Raw genomic sequence first — 22,431 nt, 5'->3', positions numbered from 1 at the left:
ACTGCGTAGTGCACTGTGCAAAATGCTGTTTGCACTGATTGCACAGTGCTGGATGCTTGTCCGCACTGTGCAAGCAGTGCAAACTGCATCTGTCACAGTGCAAGGAGTCGTTTTCTGCCGCTCGAGTAGATTTCTACTCAAGCGGCAACTTTCTCAACGCGGACTGGTAGTTTCTCATCGCAAGCGGTCGCGAGTATACGCAACAACTTGTAATGAGAAATCTGACCTCCCCGCGTTTAGAATCTCGCCGGGAGGTTTATTTTCCACACTTGCGAACTTTATGTTGCTGATCGCGACCGAGCAAAAAGTCTCGCCGGGATGTCATTTTGCTTGCTCGCAGTCGCCAACTTGACGTTGAGGACTGCGAGCAAGCAAAAAATGTGTGTTTGCACTGTGCTACCTGCAATTCGCGTGGTGCGAAGTAGCGCAAACTTCGCAAGCTACGCGAGCGTAGCGTAGTGCTTTGCCCAGGGTTAGTTACTAAGCAATATATAAATGCAATATCAATTATAATGGTTAGTGACGTAAATTAATTTGAATGTTTACAGAAAATTGCCAAATAACATTGTACAATATGGCAAACAGTCCAAAATAAAAATATAACTCAAACAAAATCGTAAAATGATTTAATCTAGGACAATTTGTCTAACAGAATTACTCTATATTCATAATTAATCATAATCTGTTCTGCATGGCAATAGTATAAAATGGTATTGCCACCATGTACAGAAACGTAGTTTATGTCAAATCCCTACTTCTAATTAAATACACATTTTATTCCCCTACTACTTTTGAAATCATTACCCAATCTCCTTTAAGTGGAAAATACAGCTCACAGACATAAATGTTCCAAATCTGCACTCGGCTTGGAAAAAGGGTTTAAATATAAAACATTTTTTTAATACTTTACTACCTATAATCATGTTTGTTATGATAATTCAAAATGTGAAAATAGCAAAATCCATTAATTGTATTTTAAACAAGGGTGTTGTGTGGTTACCTTGGCATGTACCTTGGTATGCACTTTGTTGTATACTGTACCTCCAAAAGTAGGCAACTGGTGTAATATGAATGTAAACTTTCAGCTACACACATAGAAAAAGTAGAATAAAAGATGATATTATGGGCAGCTTTAGTTTCTGTTGTGAAATAGAGGTTAAACATCTTCACATTATGGCAGCATATTTCCATTCATTCACACTTTGGACAAAACAAAGACAGACAGGCACGCTTTGGTGTCACACTGCTGACACTGCACTAGATTTATTGGTAGGGGTTGTGAGGTCTAGTAGAATCTGGAACATGCTTTTCCTTTTGAAGAACTTCCACTGGACTTTAATGGTGAGCAACCAATCGTTGACATGTGAGCTCTTGCAAGCAGACAGGCACACATGCGCCTCGGGTGGGAGGGGGTGGAGTCCCGGGGGCGGGCACGCTTGGTGCACTGCGCACATGTGCCCCGCGATTCATTTGGAGGCCTTCTGAGCCTTCTGGGCTGACTTGGTGACTTTTCCAGCACCACCAATTTTCTTCTCAACATTCTTGATGACACCAACCGCGACGGTCTGCCTCATGTCACGTACTGCAAAGCGTCCTGGAGGTTGGGAATAAGAGGAAGGAAAACAAGTCAGAGGTGGGTAGGAAGTTTAGGGATCAAAGAACAGTAAGTGGGGCAATGGGGCATCAGAAGACAGGAAGTGGTCCCTGCGGTAGATAGAAATTATACGTATTCGGACATGGGAATAGAAGACATCAGAAGGTGGGCTTTGGGGTATCAGAGACAACCAGAGATGGGTTGCAATGACAAAAGAAAATAGAAACAGGGGACAGAAAAACACAGGAAGATAGGACAGCCAGAGAGGAAATATTGAGACTGGAGAAAACAGAAAGTAGGCAAATATGAATACAGGCAATGGGTCAGCAGAATGGATAAGGACAGTAAAAAATAGCTAGTGAGAAAAGTAGAAGACGGAATAGTGACAAGAAAATACTTAGAGCAGAAAAAGACAGTAGACGTCAGCAGAAGAGAGGAAATAAGACAGTAGATGGCAGGAAGTGAGTTTGTCCTACACAGCTAATAGGGCAGAATGCTGAGGATGAGCACACCACTGGGATCACCAACTAAATATTTGCAATGGAAGAAGTGACAGCTAGAAGTGTGTGAAGTTTTTCTCTAGTTATGGTGGACTGCAAAAAACAGAGCATCAAAGAATCTCTTAATGGACAGTCAGAATATAGATAAAGCAAAGGGCTATCTGGGGTTTAGAGAAGCTAAAATAATCAAGAGAATGACTAGTTCATTGTGCTTTGACACCTTTATCTGTCACCTCAATGAGGTTACATTCAATATATTAGATATTGCATCCAATAGTCGCAATCAGAAAATTATGGAGCCTGTTCATTTCACATAGGAAGGCTGGGCTGATGGAGCCGGCGGGCAGACATTTCCTGGAGGAGAAGCGCATTAACAGTGTGGTGCATGCGGGTTGATGCTGCAGCCATTGCCACCATGAGGGTTTAGCAGTAGGCAAGATCACCAGGTCTACTTGAATGTGTAGATTGAGTCCCACTCTCACTTAAATTACAGTCAGTTTTTTTTTCTTTTACAGACCAGTCCGAGCCTGAAGGCTGTGTAAGGAGCTTGGAGCACATGGACAGTGTGAGAAGTTTGGACAACAAGAGCAGATAGAGTGAGTAGCTTGGGGCATATTGACAGTGTGAGGAGCCTGGTTAACACTGCCAAGCAGTGTAAGAAGCCTGGGGCACACAGACTGTGTAAGGATCTAAGAACAAACAAGTGAGACAGTCGAATGAGCTGATGTCATGGTTGCAGACAGTGTGAGAAGGTGTAGGGCCATGAATACTGAGAGGACCTATGGCTCATTGACAGGCTGCACTAGAAGTTAGAAGCTCTTACACAGACAATCTCAGTCTCAGGGCTAAATGGTGCAGGAGCTCGAAGCACATGAACAGACATGGCTAGACCAGTGCACATGGACGGGCAAGGGGAGGAACATGCACTGCAGTGGTGAGCGTAAGCACCTGGTATTATTAACCTGCTACCTTTCACAGAACAGGAGCCAAAGTCTCTAAAGGTGATATACACAACATAAAGTTTGGTTTATGTTGTGTTTGTAAGATTTCATGCTGAACAGCAAGATGGCGCCACTCGCTAGTAATGGCTCTACATGAAAATAAATGTAATAAAAATCCTTAGATGGGACGTTTTGGCCACTGTGGTGGCAAAGGGTATACTCTCATTACATTGCTTGCGTAACGCTGCATGACAAAAATATTGCCACAACTGCATCGATCCACCCTAGGTGGTAAGTCAATGTACAATACCCTACCCTGCGGTGTAGTGGTTAAGTTCATGTAGTCAGTACAATATTATTGTAGATTGATATTTGGAACCTCGATATAGTGACAAATAACTATGGAGCAGTCACCAGTTGCTGGTTTTACCCTGATTACTGTGGGCACAGCACCGAGGCTTCGGGTTGTACCACAGTCTGACCCACTTAAGCAATGGGTGACTTGCCCTAGGGTTATACGGGAAACAGCCTTTCGATTGCCTGCTTTACATCATATGCCACTACAACGTAGTTGTTACAATGACCGCGTTGTTACAACTTTAAGCATTACATCGCAAGTCGTTCCAATGACTTGCTGTAGGGGCCAGAAGGTGTTGAGTTTACAATCCAACACCTTCCTTGCTGTTGCACAAACTGGAGTAGGAATAATAAATTATAATATTCCTAAGTCCAGTGCCCCCCTACAGCAAGTCATTGTAACGACTTGCAATGTAATGGTTTGCGTTGTTACAACGCGGTCATTTTAACAACTGCAAGCAATGTAAAGCATGCGGACTAAAGGTATATATTCAGTTATACACCACAGAGGGGAAGGATAGGGAAGGTTGAACACTTCAAGTTCCCTCACCTAGGGGAGGGTACTGAGAGAAGCTTTGCCTCACCTAGGGGAGGGTACTGAGAGAAGCTTTGCCTCATCAAACGGAGGGTACTGAGAGAAGCTTTGCCTCACCTAGGGGAGGGTACTGAGAGAAGCTTTGCCTCACCTAGCGGAGGGTGCAGGGAGAAGTTTTGCCTCATCAAATGGAGGGTACTGAGAGAAGCTTTTCCTCACCTAGGGGAGGGTACTGGGAGAAGCTCTCCACACACATGGGTTTCCCGGGGATCATTTCCACGATGGCCGCGTCGCCAGACTTCAGAGACTTGGGGTTGTCCTCCAGCTTCTTGCCAGATCGGCGGTCAATCTTCTCCTTCAGCTCCGCAAACTTGCAAGCGATGTGGGCCGTGTGGCAGTCGATGACTGGGGAATACCCAGCGCTGATCTGTCCAGGATGGTTGAGAATGATCACCTGCACAAGGAGGAAAGAAAGGGTTATTTCATCTCTCAACTAGCTTCATCCTTTTGTCCTCAGTTCCCTCCATCCTCAGCTCCTTCCTCTTTATCGCTCACTGTTCACTAATTTCTTCTTACTATCTACTTTCATCTTTACTACCTTTTTGAATTCTTCACTTCCTCTTTACTCCCCATTTCCCTCTTTTCTTCTACAGCGACCTACTTTGCTTCCACTTTTACTCCTCCAAACGGTACCTCTTATCCACTGTTCCTCTTTTGCTCGTTTCTACCTCGTCTTCTATATCCTTATCTCCTTCTCACCTATAATCCTATTTCTTCTCTACCTTTTTATCCAATGTTCCTTCTTCTCCTCATTCCACTCTCTTCCTCTTTCTGTTCTTCTATATACCACTGTACTCTTCCTCTATATTTCATATTCTTAGTGTCTCCATGTGAATTTTTTCCCTCCTCAACTTTCCTCTTTATATCCTGCTCTCCTCTCTAATTCCTGTTTATCTTCTACTCTCATTCCATCGCTCATACTTCCTGATCGCCTTACCATTACTCACCTGGGAAGTGAACTGGGCTGCTTCCTGTGGTGGGTCAGACTTGCTATCCCCGCAGACGTTTCCTCTGCGAATATCTTTCACAGACACATTTTTTACGTTGAAGCCCACGTTGTCACCAGGAAGCGCTTCGCTCAGAGCCTCGTGGTGCATCTCCACCGACTTCACCTCTGTAGTGATGTTCACAGGGGCAAAGGTCACCACCATACCTGGCTTTAGAATGCCAGTCTCCACGCGGCCCACGGGTACCGTACCAATGCCTGTTGGATGGAGAACAGGAACACACATGATCTAAGTATGATTTAACTGCAAAGCTGGTATTTTTCCAAGCTTCTTTGAGCAAGAGGGCATAGGAACCATCCAATCACTTCATTCTTTCCTTGTTAAACAGTATGCTTAAGGAATGGAGTTTGGGGGCAGCAGAATTCAAATCTGTTAGATAGCTGTTCCATTGCTTTAATCCACTGTCTGGAATAATTATATTTTCTAATGCCACTCTTAAATTCCCACACTCGTCAAACCTGTTTTAGATTGAAACCTCCATATCCAGCAGTACTCTACTGCTGAAAACTTGTGGGTTAGATACTGTATTTCTTATTTTTATCTATATGTGTGTGTTATGCCACACCTTCCTCATTTCTTCCACTTAAAAGGTGCTGAGACCTGTTGGGTATTTTTGAAACTCTAGCCATAACTTTTGCTTAGGTTTGCAGTTCCCTTCTCATGCACACCGACTTCTCTGGGACATTAATTTTGGACTGAAGTGTAACTTTTAATTTATCTGAAGCATAATATGGCGACCCAGTGTTCCACTTAAAGAGCACACCCAAACGTCTCATTTAATGGGGGAGTACTCTGATCAGGTGGAATGAATGAATGAATGAATAACTACATTTGTAAAGCACTCGGCTACTCAAGAGTGTCCCAGTGCTATGGTAGAATACAAGTCAGCTGCAGCCTTTTATAAGCTGAACAGATGGGGTTTCGACAACTTCCGGAAGGAAGTCTAAATGGGCATAATTCTGAGTTGAGGTGGGAACTGATTCCAGGTACAGGCAAATTGTACCGAGAAGGAGGAACCACCCTGTCTTTTTTTGTCAAAGCGTGGGACCACTAACTGCCGAGCATCTCCCAAGCACAAAGCTCTATTAGGGTAATATTGTAAGATATTAAGATATTTACGTCCCACACCCTGAAATGCTCAGTAAGCAATTGTTAGAGCTTTGAAGGTGATTCATTTGCCAGTACAGCTGTTTTTTGGTAACAAGAAATGGAGGCCCTGCCTTGTGAGTATGCACTGAAGGCAGATATTCTGTACCACTTGGAGCCGGTGCAGTAAATATTCTGGTAACCCCAAGTAAAGAGCATTGGAGTAGTCCAAACGCGGAAAGAATCAATGCTTGGACCACCGTTTTATGAGCTTCCCACTGAAGCAACTATAGAAACGTTTTCAGCATTTTTAGAATCCAGAAACAGGAATTCACTACAGAAGAAATGTGGGCTTCAAAAGAAAGATGCCTGTCGAATAGCACCCTCAAATTCCTTGTAACTTCTCTGGAGGGATGTGGGGGCAGACATTCATTTGGCTAGCAGCCAGACCATCCTATTAGTGGGTTTGAGCCCAATTGCAGTTCTTGTAAGAAAGCAGTAAGGAGGCGTGCAGCGACAAGATGGCCGCAAACTGAGGAGCTCCGACTCACTGAGCTTCGCTTTCTTTTGAAGGAGCCGTTTTTCCGTGTCGCTGATGTCCACGGACAGCTGCAAGCTCGTCGGAGACTGCCAGGAGCACTCGGGCAAGTTTCTGACAGCTTTTTTCACCAAATGACTCTCTTTTGTTTCCCGCATTGTTCTCTCCTCACGTTTGGCGTCGCCCATTTTATGCGCTTCCTGTATATCGCGCATTTAACCTGGTAAATTTGCATATGCTAAAGTGGTGTTTAACCCTCCTGCTGCTTCAACTGTGCATAGACTCATGTTTTCTTTTCCTAATTGATGTTGCTGCTTAGCTGCTTGAAGGTCCTGTTATCTCCTGCTCACATCAGGGATATTTCTTCTCAGCACCAGTGATTCAATGACTGTTAGCTAATGTGTTTGGACCTTGAGCCTCCTGCCACCTCATTTATGCGAATGCTTGTTGTTTTCTTGTCAATGAATGCTCTTTTTTAACAGACTGGAGGGCCTGTTTTCTCTTCTGCATTTTGGAAAAACTTTTCCTCAGCACCATGTCAGCATTTATTACCTTTACGCAGCATTTCCTATTACTTGGTGCATTTTTGCTTTATCACGTCACCATGCTCTGACGCGCTCTGCACATGCCTGAATTATACTATTTTTCGGGGAGTCTGCAGTATAGCCCATCAATTTAAAAGTGGCAATATTGATGTATCATTATCTTACAGGACATATACGTCTGCTGTGTGCTTTAATCTGATTATATGTTATTCAGTGGAGCTCTTTATGACGGACGTCTGTTTTCCTTTTTTTCTCTGCAATACCTGTTTGGACTATCATCTTCGCATACCTTCCCCCTCTGCTCATTATACTTAAAATAAATTTGTTGTCTTTTTTGGTGTTTTTTCACGATTTAAACTCTGAGTTTGCCTCTGGCTGTGTACCATGGATCCTTTACAGTCTCCCAAGCTTCAGGCTGCTGTTGGGGCTGTCTCCGGAGGTCGTAAAGATACAACAGTTAATTCTGGCAAGTGTCTTAGGAAGAACCTATGTTCTCCACCTAAATCACCTCCCCCCTGCTTACGCTGGAAGATATTATGGAAGAACTACGCCTTATTCGTCCCTTTATGTTTGACACCACCGCTACTCTTCAAAGAATCGGCCTAAACATGAGACTGTCTGACGTCGAACAAAAGATAAGTGGCGCGCAAGATATCATCGCTAAAGTTGACACCCTCACCAAAGAAGTTACTCAACTTAAGAAGACTGCAGAGGACTTAGAAAATCGAAATTGGCGTAATAACCTACGCATTTATGGCATTCCGGAGGGATCCGAAGTTTTGGACGTGATCTCTTTCATGAAAACTCAAGTCTTACAGATTGTTGGCCTTCCTAAATCAATAGACTTTAATATTCAAAGGGCACACAGATTAGGACCTAAATCTTCTTCTTCTTCTACAAAACCAAAAGGCATCATCGCATATTTCCTGCTGTATTCTGATCTCATGGTGATACATAACGCTGCCAAACAATTTAAACAGCTGTTATGGTCTGAACATAAAATCTTCTTCAGTCAAGATGTATCCAAACCGACAGCCAATAGACAAAAATTATTTCTTGATCTCAGACCAGCCCTGAAATCCATGAATGCTCGCTATGGTCTCACACACCCATGCTTCTTTAAAGTGACATATAAGGACAGAACATTTTCTTTCGAAGATCCAGCTGACGTTAGGAAATTCATCCATTCTCACCGGGGAGAACTCATGGAACTTAGCAATCCTTGAATGTCCAGTTATATGTCATATCTGTTTGTTTCTCTCCTTGAAGCTTAATGCTTGTAATATGTGGTATCATCCATCCTGGTTGTTTTTTTACCCTGTCCATAGCTTTCAAGTTTCCCTTGTGTTGTCCCGTTGTTGAAGATTCGTCCCTGCATTAACCTCATGTTTACCTCATCTGATCTACCCTGTTGTCCTGTTCTTACTGTTTGGTAAGTTCCCTTCTTTGTTTCTCTTGTTTATTATTTTCAATTTGAAGGGGGTTTTTCTCCTCCCTCCTTCCATTACTGTTTTCCATATCAGTATCATTTTCTCTCTGTGTTTCTTCTCAGTGGAGTGGTCGCCTTGCTTATTGCCGCCCCCCCCCCCTCACACTATTGTTCTTTTGTTTGTTGTTGCTGTCATGGCTAAAGTCATTTGGATGTCCATCATCTCTTCTTTTCCAGCTTCTCCTAGTCATCTTCTCCCCCCTTCATTGTCTTTCTGGCAACATTCTTCTTTTTCACTTTTTGCTTTTTCCCTTTTCCTCCTTTTTCAACTCATAATTCTTTGTTGTTTTTTGTCCCCGCACATGTGGCGGCCATCTATTTCAATAACTTTACCTTTGGAGGTCCATTTTTTCATCCCCTCCTTGTCTCTTTATTCTCTACTCTTTCCTTTCTCTAACTTCTCTCTTCTCTTGTGCTTAATCTTCCCTAAAACCTTTGCATGAGTGGTCTTCGTGTTATCTCTTGGAATCTTAAAGGCATTCGTAATCCTGTTAAAAAAACAGCTAATCTTATCTCATTTAGCAAGATTGAAATGTCAAGTTGCTTTGTTGCAAGAAACGCATCTCAGACTGCAATATTTGTCTTCACTGCGTAAGCATTGGGTAGGAGAAATCTTTTGTTCTCCGGCAGTGAATAACAAGAATGGTGTTATCATTTTGTTTCATAAGGTGTTAAATGTTCAGTTACAAAATGAGTTTTGTGATAATAATAGTAGATGGTTATTTTTAAATACTACTGTTAATAATACTCAATTTTCTGTCTGCAATGTTTATGGCCCTAATGTCATTGATTTCGTTTTTTGGAACAAAGTTTCTACTCTTCTTTCATTGCATGCAGTTGAAGATTTAATTGTAGGTGGCGACTGTAACCAACTTATGGACCCATTTATAGACCGGAAATCACTAACCAAATATGTGTCCAACAAGATGCAGAAATCCTTTTACAAAGCCATCTCCTTTAGAGGTTTAATAGACTCTTGGAGAACCTCTCACCCTGACACTATAGAATGTTCCTTCTTTTCCCCTGTTCATAGGACCCATTCCCGCATTGATTACATTTTTCTTACTCAACATACCTTACAATTTATGACTAACACAGAAATAGGCTCTATCCTTATTTCAGACCATGCCCCTGTCATTTTAGATCTAGATTACCCGTCTCCTTCCCCTACCTGTCGTAGATGGCGTTTTAATGACGCTCTCCTTTTAGATTCCCAATTTATTGAGCAGTTTACGTCTTTTATTGAAGATTTTTTTCACAATAATCTTCATTCCACCCCACAATTTCATTTCACCTGGGATGCCTTTAAGGCCGCTACTAGAGATTTTATTATCAACTTTGTAGCTCAGGAAAAGAAAAAACTCTTTTACAATCTTCCCTCATTCTTAAACAAATTAGACCTTGAACATCAATACTTCTCCACAAACTCCTCTGATACATTATCTTCTCTTATCAAAGCGAAAATCCAATACAATAAACACACATGGGATTCTGCAACTAATATTCTCCTCAAATTCAATACAAAAATGTACGGCGGGCAGAACAAAGCCAGTAAATCTCTTGCTAACTATCTTAAAATTAAGAAACAGAAATCCAAAATCATATCCATCCTGGATACCGTGGGGATTTGTCATTACTCAGATGATAAAATTCTTGAGTGTTTCGTCCACTATTACTCTTCTCTATATACTCCAGAGTCCATTCCTTCTTCAGCACAGATTGATTCTTTCTTACAAACTATTCCCAAAACTTCTGGACACTCTATAGATCTTACTTACCTAGATACTCATATCACTGACGAAGAAATAACTAATGCCATCACTCAACTACCCAAAGATAAAAACCTGATCTAGATGGCTTCACTGTTAGATTTCATCTTTAATTTAAACACATCTTAATACCCCATTTACTTTCACTGATTAATTATTTTCTCAATAAGGAACGCTCTGACAGCACTTTCACTCAGGCAATGTTATGCCTGAATCCTAAAAAAGATAAGGATTCCTCACTCTGCAAAAATTATAGGCCTATCTCCTTAATCTACACTGATTGTAAACTCTATGCTAAAATTCTTGCTACTCGCATTAATAAAGTTATTCCTGACCTCATCAATATCCATCAATCTGGGTTTTGTCAAGTGCAGATCAATCACTGACAATTCGAGAACTCTGCTTAACATCATTCACCTTGCTTCCAAGTTGAAGTTTCCAATTGTGGCTATCACTTTAGATGCAGAGAAAGCTTTTGATCGGGTTAGCTGGAATTTTATGTTTGGGGCATTGAGATGGCATGGTTTTAGTCCCCTCATTTTTCAACATATCCAACTGTTATATTCTGCCCCTTCTACTTCATTTTGAGTAAATGGTTCTCAATCTAATTACTTTTCTCTCCAAAGGGGCACCAGACAAGGTTGTCCTTTTTCCCCTCTTCTCTTTATTCTTTGCTTTAGAACCTTTCCTCGAAAAAATTAAGCGTTCACCATCTAATACTGGCTTCAAATTTCAGAACATTGACATTAAGTATACTACTTACAAGGATGATATTTTACTACATATTTCCAATCCTTTCACCTCTCTACCTGCTCTTTTCTCCCTATTACAAGAGTATTCTCTTGTTTCAGGTTATAAATTAAATATAGAAAAATCTGAGGTTTTACCTTTAAACAAATTTTGCCTCTCTCATATGTTTCATGATTCTGGCTTCGAATGGAACCCTAACAACATCAAATGTCTTGGTGTTCTTTACACAAGCACAATCAGAGAAACTATCAAGGTTAACCACGCAGACATAGTAAAAAAATTATCCACACTTATTGAAAGTTGGTCCCCTCTTTTCCTTTCCTGATGGGGAAGACTTGCTTCTGTTAAAATAATGCTTCTCCCCATAGTCAACTTTTATCTTTCAATGCTTCCCATCTCTCTCCCGCTCTTTTTCTTCAGAACTATTAACCGTATTTTAATAAAAAATTTTATGGAATAATCGCAGACCTAGGATTTCTCTCTCCCGTCTTCAACAACCCAAAGACCTTGGTGGGGTAAACTTTCCAAATCTTATCCGTTATCATTCTGCTTTTACGTTAAAACAAATTTGGCCTTTCTTATCAATTTCTTCCTGCCCTCCTTCAACAGCATAGAGCTCAATTGAGCTTGCATAAATTTTGCCCTTTTCCTTTCTTACAGCTACTCGCTTATCCCAACCCCCAAAGCGCTTTATTACTCCTACACTTAAATTTTCTAAAACACTTACCCATTCATTGTCTCGTTCTTTTATCTCACATATTGACTCCTATCATCAAACTCCGATATGGTATAATAAACTTGTAAAAATCAATAATAAAGCACTATTTTGGAAAGAATGGATTGATAAAGGTATTATCACTTACGACCATTTACTTAAAGATAACTCCCCGATGGACTTCTCAGACATTCGCCACTCGTTTCAGGTTCCAGACACACATTCCTCCCAATACCCCCTCCTGTCTGACACATTGGCCTCAATTTCTTCTCAACACAACCCTTCATCCACCAACACTCAATCCCTTTTCCCTCCACCGGACTTCTCCATTCCTCTCAAAGCTGCTGCTATTTACAAATTATTATCCCACCCGTTAGTTGAAAGGTCTAAGTCTAAAATAGAACTCTTATGGGAAAAAGACCTAGCTCAGGAGTTCTCTTTTCAAGTCTGGGACTCTATATGGTCAAAAATACATACTGCTTCCCGTTCTGCAAGCACTACTCAGACGTTACATTTTTTTATCACAGACTTTTTCTCACCCCTTCGATCTCTATAAATTTAAATTGCTTGATTCCAAGAAATGTTGGTTCTGCCCGCACACTGATAGTGACCTCCTTCATATGTTTTTTTATTGTCCATCAGTTAAATCCTTAGGGTCTCACATCTGGTCCAAACTTAATAATATCTTAAATACTAATTTCCCTTTTGAAATTGTACATGTTTTTATGGGTGGTTCTTCACCTTTTTGTAATGTTTCTTGTAATGTATGCAAGTTTATAGATTTGTATAGTGCTATTTCTTTTCAGAATATTACAACTAATTGGAAAGACACCTCAAATATTCCCTATACTGTCTGGTGGAACTTGTTATGTCACCATCATAGACTTGATCGTGCTTTTGCCACCTCTGTACCTTTATTAATCAAAAAGGACCTTTTATGGTTACCTCTGACTGTTTCTCTCTCCAAACATACTGTCTGAATTTCTAGTCTCCTTTCTATTCTAATCAGTTGCCATGTCTTTTTTTCTCTCTTTTCTTTTTCTCTCTTTCTCCTTTTTTTCTTTTTCTTCCTCCTCTTCGTCTCTTTGATTTCCTTTTTTTAAACTCAAAAACCCTTAAAAGCTTTTTGTCTTAGGTACATTTTATATCTCCCTTTTGGGATAGTTTTATTTACATGGTTTTTCTCATTATCATTCCAAACTTCTTTTAATGCCATATTTTCCTTGTATTGATGTTTTACTATGTTCATCACATTCAATAAAGCTTTTTAAACTCAAAAAAGAAAGCAGTAAGTGCTAATCACTAATTGCAAACAACCTCTAACCCTCATGCGCCTCGGCCGACTTCGTATTATGCCCGCAAGAACTATTGGTTCTTGGCGTGCTGGACCTCGGAGGACATCCATCTAACAATTGGGGCTCTCATGCTACTTTTCATCACAAAATCCCCATTCTCACCCTTACTTTTCGATTACAAAATGACCCTGTGAACCTTTCCCTCCTGACTGTCCACAGTACTATTCCTGTAAATCGCACAGGAGGGGGCTGCTGCATTGATATGTGATGATGCTTATATATGGAATAATGTACTGCCTGCTGTACATTTTAAGTAGGACTCCCTGTTTTCCATTTTTACTGATTTTTACAGATAAATACAGTCAGAAAACACGGTGTTATGAGTGTATTTATTTTTAAAGTCATAAAAATACATATAATTTGACTTCTTTTGAGTGACTCACCATGCTGAGATTAATGACCTTCAGGTCAATAGCTGTACAAAATGGCAGCATGGAGAGCTACAAAGCTCAATGAGATGTGCTTAAATTGCAGCATCTCTCAACATGTATATGTGCTATTATATTATTTTTTGATGTGGATTTATTATTGTATTCTTTTTGTCTGAGTAATGTGCTAAAACCTGACACGCATCAAAGTAGTTTGAGTGCACGTTAATCCGTTAAATAAATGCAAAAATACACAAGTTATCACCTTATCTGTTCACAAAACACATAATAAATAGGGATAAAAACCAAGAAGCTAGCCAAAAGATAAATATGGATGAATACAGATGGAAATGTTCAAACAATTAATACCATAAAACCGAGAGCCCTAATTATAAGGATATTGCAAGTCACTGAGGAGTCCCATAACCATGTACAGGAACAAGGCAAAAGGCTGAGCTTATTTATAAGGTTATGGAACTCCAAGGTGACTTGTAATATCCTTATCATATACGCTAGGGGGTACTTTATCCCATATAATACATGGTCACATTATCACATTTCCAACAAACTACTTAAAACCTTGGTGCATAGCTCTTTAATTTGAAAGAGACAGCATGTTTGCAAACATGAAGAATAAATATAAAACTTTTAGGGCAAAAATAAACATATCAAACACCTGTTAGACATTTGTGGCAAACAGATATTAGAAAGAGTCCAATTAAAAAAAAAAGCTGCAGTATCTCGGATTGTGTAAAAACAATGCAGAAAGATTCAAGTTTTTCTCTATCTTAGGAGTGCAAAAAATAAACATGTTCTTGCAGCTTGTCATTGTCAGCTATTAAAATAGAGTAGAACAAAAGCAATGTTCTGTTTGTTGCTTTAAACAGCTGCTTCAACTTTGCTCCATAACATGACCTGCCTTTCCCTCAGCTGCTGGTTCTGGCAGCAGGCATTGTGATGTTAGAACTCAACTGTAACAGTTCTGACATCTTATCTTTATATTCAGTGAATATAAAGAAAGTACAGTCTGGCATTTATACAGGGATTACAGAATCATGTGTTATATTGTGGAACACGTGACAGAATGAATATACTAAAATATACATTCATTGCATATATTTGATATTTGCCTTACTGAATATGAAAGTGATTACAAGTGTATATATATATATATATATATATATATATATATATATATATATATATATATTATATATATATATAACACGTAGGGAGTTAAGTGGCACTCTACCTCCAATCTTGTAGACATCCTGCAGTGGGAGGCGCAGAGGCTTGTCTGTTGGGCGAGTGGGCGGCAGGATGGTGTCCAGAGCCTCTAGCAGGGACACGCCACTGGCATTACCCTCCTTGCGCTCTACCTTCCAACCTTTGAACCATGGCATCTGTAAACAGAATGACACATGAGCCTTCACTTGCACAGTTGAGACCACCCATATGCAGAACAACTACAAGCAGTTCTTGTGTTGACTCAATCAGGGGCGCCGCTTGGTGAGTATGACTGGGGGGTGGGGGTGAGCTTCACATTTTCCGAAAACCACGCTTACATATAATGTTAAAATACATTATATGCCAAGCAGGGCCCATGAGAGGGTCGTAAGGGGCAGCGGAAAGGGGGAAGAATGCGAATTGGTATGAGTACTAAGTCAGAGAAACCTAATATTTAAAAAATAATATCAATTTTTAGTACTTTCAAAACAGATGAGAGAGTGTGTGTGTTTTTGTCAGTGTGTGCATGCAAAAATCCCATGTGAAATCCAGCAGACACCTCCCCATACCCATCTGAAAGTGCCTGTATCAAGCTATTTATCAGAAAATACATTTATTAGAGGGGTATGGCACACCAAACACCCCCCTGAAGCTACGCCCCTGGACTCAATGTAGCTTTCTTATGTAAAGAGAGCTTTTAGGGAGAATCATGGTTCTCTCTGGCTAGCTAGAGGAAAGGCTGGGATCATTAGAAATAGATCCATCTGTATGTATAATCAATGATGCTGAAGAGAGATTGGCCTGCAGTTATTTGTGGAGCTTTTGAGCTGTACTTATGAGTGTAAGGATTGCAATAGAAGCTAGACATGATTGGTGGTGATGGAGAGACAGGGATATGTGGTTTGGGCTGATGGAGCCAGGGAAACCTAATACGTCAGTGCAATCAGTGGAGCTGGAGACAGTAGTGGTTACTGAAGCTAAGCAGAAGATTACCTGCTATGTGATAAGTGACAGAGGAAGCACAACACAGACAAAAGGGAAAGCGAGGCTGCTTGAGGACTGTAACACATGCTGTACAGTGTGTCCTAACTTGAACTTTGATAGATACTAAAAATAATGGTATGGAGATGGTGGGTGTTCAGACACAGCAGAGTTTGGAGTGGGTTAGGGGACTGTGCTTCTTTAAGAACTTTGGTATATCGTAATGGCTGATGTAATTTTGTACAGCTTTTGTTCGCCATAAGTGTGGCAGGGTATGCTCAGACGTGAGTCCCTTGCTCACTTTGCCGCTGGATTCAAGCAAGCCGGGCTGAAGACGGCTGGAATGCCAGAAACCGGTCCTCGGAAGCTTGTTTCCGGTCCTGGGAAGGCATGGCTTGGCAGTTCGGGCTGGACTGTTCCCATGAGGCACAGGGTCAGACTGATTTGCATACGGCCATGTATGAACTGGGGTGCAGAGTGGGCTAAAGAACGGTGATGGATTAAACCCATATCTTTTGACTGGGTGTGAGTGTTTGATTGATTCAGATGCTCCGTCCATCACCACCCCCTTTTGTACCGCTGATGTAATTCGGGGGTATCTCACAGTGGGCCATCTGTGCCAAAATTCTTTCTTGCATTTGTTGCATTCTAATGATTGGATAGAGCTGGTGTTGGTGGTGGTTTGGCTGTGGTTGGTTTGGTAGATTTAGGGATAGCGGGTATGTTGTGATAGTTGGAACAGTTGGTAAGAGTTGGGCTATTCCAAAGAAAGGTGGATTAAGGAAGAGACTAACCTATGTTAATGCTACTTGAGGAGTGAGAGTTGGGATGTGGCAAAGTTTGTGTAATGATATTTGGAAGTGATAGATTTTTAAAGCGATTGATGGAGATAGGAAATAAATGACTTTGCACAATGCCGGTCCAAATTAATAATGTTCTGCTAATACTTTTTTCATTATTTAATTTTTATGGAGGGGCAACGCACAAGTACATATTTAAGAACGTTAATACAGACTGATATACATAGAATTTGAATAGTAAAGCAAATACATAGTTACCTCTAAGAATTTACCACTGCCTAGCTTAAGCTTGGTCTATCCACTGCAGGTCCCAGGTTCTCAGAAATAGTTTCCGGCCTACAAGACGTTTGACCCTCTGCACTGCCAGTTCAAACTCAAAAAAGCGCCACAAAGAGTACCACTATTTTCAGTAGTTGGCACTATAGGATTTGATTCAATCTTGTGCAATAAAAAGCCTTGTGGTGGTTTTAGGAGTGAAAATAGAAGGCACAATTTAGTACACAATATTATCATCACATCTGAATATAATACTCCTAGCAGGGATTACTACGTCAAACTGAGTAAAGGTATATTTCACTCTTTCTACATCAGTCTAGACAGAAACAACTTGGAACAGGTAGCAAACATGTGTACATCACCTGCACCTTCTAGCCGACACCCATGGCCATCTGAATTAGTTACACATCTATATTTTTGCAACTTTCAAGGGCTATAGTACCTCAGATTTACTATCTTAAATTGTTGCATTCGTAAATTCACTGTACGAAAGGCTACATTGCCAATATCTATAGTTACTTTTATATCCTGTACCTGCATACATTGGATCTACCTTTTCAGAACATTTAGTTGCCAAATGGGTCATGTTATTAACAAGATTTTCTAAAAAAGAGAATGTAAACATTGTGCATCTTAATTCCACTCTCTTTGCACCACACAAATCCATTAGGTCTTCCTTATTCACCCCCAGCTTTGAAAGACTCATCTTGAGAGGAATCCCCCTCTTGCTCTGCTTCTCCTCCTAAAGGCCTGTCAAGGTGAGTCCTTGCTGCACTTTTGCCTGACCTTGTGCAGCTGTCTCATGTGACATTGCCTGGCATCCTTCCGCCTGGCAGCAGTAAAAGCCTGGAGCACTTTGTGCATTCATCCTTGAGCTCTGTGTTGTAGCAGCCTGTGCCTTGGAATCCCTCGCTCTTCCTTGCTAATGTGTTCTGTCAGTTTCTGCAGCCAGAGTGCTTTTCTCTCTGCTATGAAGCGGCTGCTGCATTTCACAGTCTGTTCCTGCTGTCGTCTTTCTTCCTTGCCTTAGCGGTTTTAGCTGAGTGTCCACATAATCGCTGGTGCTAATTTTTTTGGGTGCCTGAGTAATGTGGCATTGTGCTGCTGGTTCCCTTTCAAAGAAGCCATTTAAGGGGCCTTTGTGTCAGGGGTGCAAAATGTGGGTGCAATGTCATCTCAGTTCCAACTTTTGCATTTTTAGATTGGGGGTGTTACTCCCCAATCTGGTGTGTCCGAATAACAATTGCTGTTCTCGTGGCTTTACCTCGTGTACTTTGTGGGAGCAAACACCTACATCAAGCACAATTTTAACTCGATTTGTAATCCTGTATTGCGCCCATCAAGGTGATGGCACGTAAAACAGGATTTGAGGCCATAAGTTTCCTCTACCCAAGCTAAATTACTTCTCTAATGAACCAAAAACACAAATCAAAAATGAAAATGTCCCGCCCATCAAGGTGATGGCACGTAAAACAGGATTTGAGGCCATAAGTTTCCTCTACCCAAGCTAAATTACTTCTCTAATGAACCAAAAACACAAATCAAAAATGAAAATGTCTGGACAACAATTTTAACTGAGTAATATCAGGGGGTTGGTATTAGGTGGGTGCAATCTTCTGCCTCCTAGCTGGTAACATCCCAGTTAGCTGCCTGGATTTACCCTACTTCCCCCGTGTTCTGATCCACTTTTAGAACAAAATAAAACGGTAACAGTCCGAGTGAACTGTGTTGTAAAATGGTATCACCTGCCGCACAGCATTAGGAAACATCTGATGGCAATTAATGTGCTTGTAGAATGACGTAGACTGTGGAGAAGTGTGGCTCAATGGTTAGGGCAGCAGACCCTGATGCAAAGGTCTAGCCTGGGACCAGGGTTCAATTCCCCGCCTGGGCGGGTCTTGGGCTCAAAATTCCACGGACCTGATAATTCTCGCCTTGGTGCCTATTCTAATCATGAGTCCCACTCTGCAACTCTGGGCAATAGCTTGCTTAATCTCCACAACGGCCCCCACAATGCTAAGTATGCCTGGCCTCCACCTTGGGGGTGCCCAGGAGTGGGCGCCTCACAGGGAAAGCCAGGATGGGTTCCACAGCGGTATTCGCACAAGCGCCTTGAGACCCTTGCGGGTGAGTAGTGTGCTATACAAGTATCAATTTACATTAGACTGTGCGTACAATGGTAGAAGTCATAGTGCTAAGATATAGCCCTGTTTCATAAACACAGAAGGGTCTGATTGTTGCAAAATCTGGATTATTTAGATTGTTATGCTAGTGTAGACTAGCTGCAGAAATTGTGGTCAAGAAATTTTTATCAATGAGGTAGAATTCACTATTGGACTTTTTGGAGATTACTTCTTCTAGGAAGCGGAACACTGGCTGAGGCCTCATTTGCCACCCCTTCAGACTTTTCTGTACATTTGAGTAAATATCTGTCAGCCTGTTGCATCTTAAATCACGCAGAAAAGTGATGGCGGTGCTCAGTTTGGTCTAGTGGATTAATAGCAGACCTTTGCACCTGCAGATCTGAGCTTCCAAACAAATTTTGGCATTTGACCAAAAAACGTTGTGATTCTGGCCATATACATCTCCTCTGCTACAAATGAAAATATGGGCACTGTGAAAATCCAAAAACTGTACACCATGCTGTGCTATCTAATAATGGTCAAGTTACATGTGCTCATTCCTCATCATGTCCTGGTCCCTGTAATTCAGTGTGATCCCTACCCCCACACAACATGCTGTACTTTACATATCACCCAGGTCCAGGGTACAGTAGAAAGGGTCTGAACGCAACAATCTGAGCTATGCCATGTATGTAAAGTGCAAAACACACAAGATGATGGACGGAATGTTGCACATTGGCAAAACATTCACCCCCAGTCACAGATCTGGGTTTAAGCCATCGTTATTTTGCTCACCACGCCATCCCAGTTCAGACATGGCCATATGCAAATCAGTCTTGACCCTGTGCATCATGGGAACAGTCCAGCCCGAACTGCCAAGCCATGTCTTCCCTGGACCGGAATCAAGCATCCTAGGACCGGTTTCTGTCTATCAGCCGTCACCAGCCAGGATAGCTTGACTCCAGTGGCTTAGTGAGCACGGGACCCACACCTGGGCATACCCTTCCCACATAGGGCGAATAGCAAAACACACAAGATGATGGACAGAATGTTGCACATTGGCAAAACATTCACCCCCAGTCACAGATCAGGGTTTAATTCATCGTTAATTTGCTCACCATAGAAATTTTAGCCACTGATGACGACGTCCCACCTTCTGGTGTACTTCCTGTGACGCCGGTACGCTTCCTGCGGAAGCTCCCACCTTTGGGTGCCATCTTCGGATTCTTTTTTTCTTGTTTTTGTGTTCTGTTTGTGAATCCATGGCAATGTTTTCAAGTTCTTTCTTAAAGTAAATGAATTTTCACTTTGTCTCTTAAAGTGTCTGTTTGTATTTTATTTCTTGTATTTCCACCTTCTTCTCCTGCCTCATCTTTCTGGCGGAGGTGGGTTGGTTCGCTAGTGAATCCAGAAAGATCTTAAAGCTGCAAAACTACACCGACAGGTAAGAAACTATTTGTTTTGCAGCGTGAATCTGTATGGATTCACTATGCTGTGCATAGATTTGTAGCGGTTTGTTATGATTGTGACGGCTGGGTGGAAGATGAACATTGGTTGTTGAATATATGTTGAAGCACTTTCTGACCTACTTGTGCTTCCTTGTTTATCTGTATATCCACACAGTAGTGCTTAGTGCACATATGCACTGAAGCCCATGTTGCCACCAGGCATATGTCTTGAATGGGTGTGTTAGCCAGGAAGACTATTGTTGCTCCCTTTTTCCTGGTAGAGTTGGCTTGTGCCCCCTCTGTTAGTTCTTGACCTGCCTGCTTGTGGCAGATTTGTATTGTTTGTGAGATCCATCGTGCAATGGTGCCCTTTGTTACTGGTCTACCCAGGAAACTGCTTGTGAATGACACAAAGAACTGCTTTGTTTTCCTGTGCTCTTCAGTTCTTTCCATGTAATGCATTACTGCCCTTCTAGCGTCCAGTGTGTGCAGGGCTCTCTCTGCGCTTGTGGATGGTTTCTGAAAGAAGCTTGGTATTTATATTGTCTGGTTCATGTGAAACCTTGACACCACCTTTTACATAAAGTGTGGGTCAGTTCTCATTACCACCCTATCGTGTATTTGAATGTAGGGTTCTTGCTGTGTTAGCACTTGCAGTTCGCTTACCCTGCATAGCGAGGTGAATGTCACTAGGAAGGCTGTCTTCATTGTGAGCATTTGTAGTGATGCCTTATGAATGGGTTTGAAAGGCGCCTTCATAAGCTCTGTTAGGACTAAATTAAGGTGGTGGCATCCTTTTGGGTGGTACTATTCTTTTACCCCCTTCCAGGAATCTTTTTACTACTTGTGATGTAAAGAAGCTCTTTCCTGTCTCTCCTCTTGTGTAGGCTACTATTGCTGCTAGGTGTACCCTCAGTGAGGTGGAGCTTAGGTTTGATTTGAGTAGGTGTGTTAAATATTTTAGCACTGTTGATTCCCTTGTCATCTTCTTGTGCAGTTTCTCCTTGATACACCATTGTGTGAATTTTTTCAATTTCGCCACCTAGCACTTCCGTGTGGTAGGTCTTATTGCCTCTCGTAACACCCGCAGTGTGCTCTCCGGCAGTTTCAGATGTGCAAACTCTATGTTCTCATGAGCTATGCCACTAGATGGATGTTCTCTTGCTCTGTGTGGAGTGCCTCTCCGTTTTGCATGGAGAGTAAGTCCTTTCTTTTCCCGAATTTGTGAGTCGGTCCCTGCGCCATCTCCACTATTTGTGGGAACCATGACTACCTGGCCCACTGTGGTGCCACCAGGATCAGCGTCATGTTGCTGGTTCTGCATTTGCTGAGTACCCTGTGTATCAGTGGTATCAGGGGAAAATCGTAGGCAAATGTTTTCGACCAGCTTATCCATGGGGCATTCCCTTGTGATTGTTCCCTTGGTTGCCTGGATGCGACGTATCGGCATTTTGCAATCTGGTGTGTTGCACATAGGTCTATTGTCCGAGTCCCCCACTTTTTGAATAGCCTTTGTGTTTCTTGTGCATTGAGCTCCAACTCGTGGGATGCCGATGTCTGTCTGCTGAGCCAGTCTGCCTCCACGTTGTCCTTCCCTGGTAGGTGTATAGCTAGGAGGTCTATTTTGAGTGGGATGGTCCATCTCCATATGTCATTCGCTAGGTTGGATAGTGCAACTGATTGTGTTCCTCCCTGTTTGTTGATGTAGAACATCGTTGTGGTGTTGTGGGTCTGTATCAACACTCTTTGCCCGTACAGTTGTTTCTGGAAGGCTTTCAGGGCGAGGAATGCGGTCTTTAGTTCCAGGTAGTTGATGTGCCTGATCGCATCTGTTGGAGTCCACAGGCCCCGCACCTTGAGTTGGTTCATGTGTGCTCCCCATCCCTTCTGGGATGAGTCTGTGGTGATGGTCACTGTTGGGTTTCGTTGTGTCAAAGGCTTCCCCTTTGCTATGTTCTCCTTGTTCC

At 41.8% G+C, this 22,431-nt stretch overlaps 1 protein-coding gene across 2 annotated transcripts in view; it reads right to left on the bottom strand.

The window, feature by feature from the left end:
* Positions 1-611: 611 nt before the first annotated feature.
* EEF1A2 (eukaryotic translation elongation factor 1 alpha 2) overlaps positions 612-22,431 on the bottom strand; it is a 69,677-nt gene continuing 47,857 nt past the window's right edge. For both annotated transcript variants that reach the window (XM_086932810.1, XM_086932811.1), the window contains exons 5-8: positions 14,862-15,012; positions 4,935-5,191; positions 4,147-4,381; positions 612-1,594 (exon numbers count right to left, since the gene is read on the bottom strand). In XM_086932810.1, the coding sequence (XP_086788936.1) occupies positions 1,467-1,594; positions 4,147-4,381; positions 4,935-5,191; positions 14,862-15,012 (771 nt within the window). In that variant the 3' untranslated portion in view covers positions 612-1,466. The remainder of the gene's footprint in view (positions 1,595-4,146; positions 4,382-4,934; positions 5,192-14,861; positions 15,013-22,431) is intronic.

Source organism: Lissotriton vulgaris, chromosome 7 (assembly GCF_964263255.1).
Source record: "Lissotriton vulgaris chromosome 7, aLisVul1.2, whole genome shotgun sequence".
Taxonomy (NCBI): Eukaryota; Metazoa; Chordata; class Amphibia; order Caudata; family Salamandridae; genus Lissotriton; species Lissotriton vulgaris.
The sequence above is the reverse complement of the archived record's forward strand: the minus strand, read 5'-3'. Positions and strand labels throughout refer to the sequence as shown.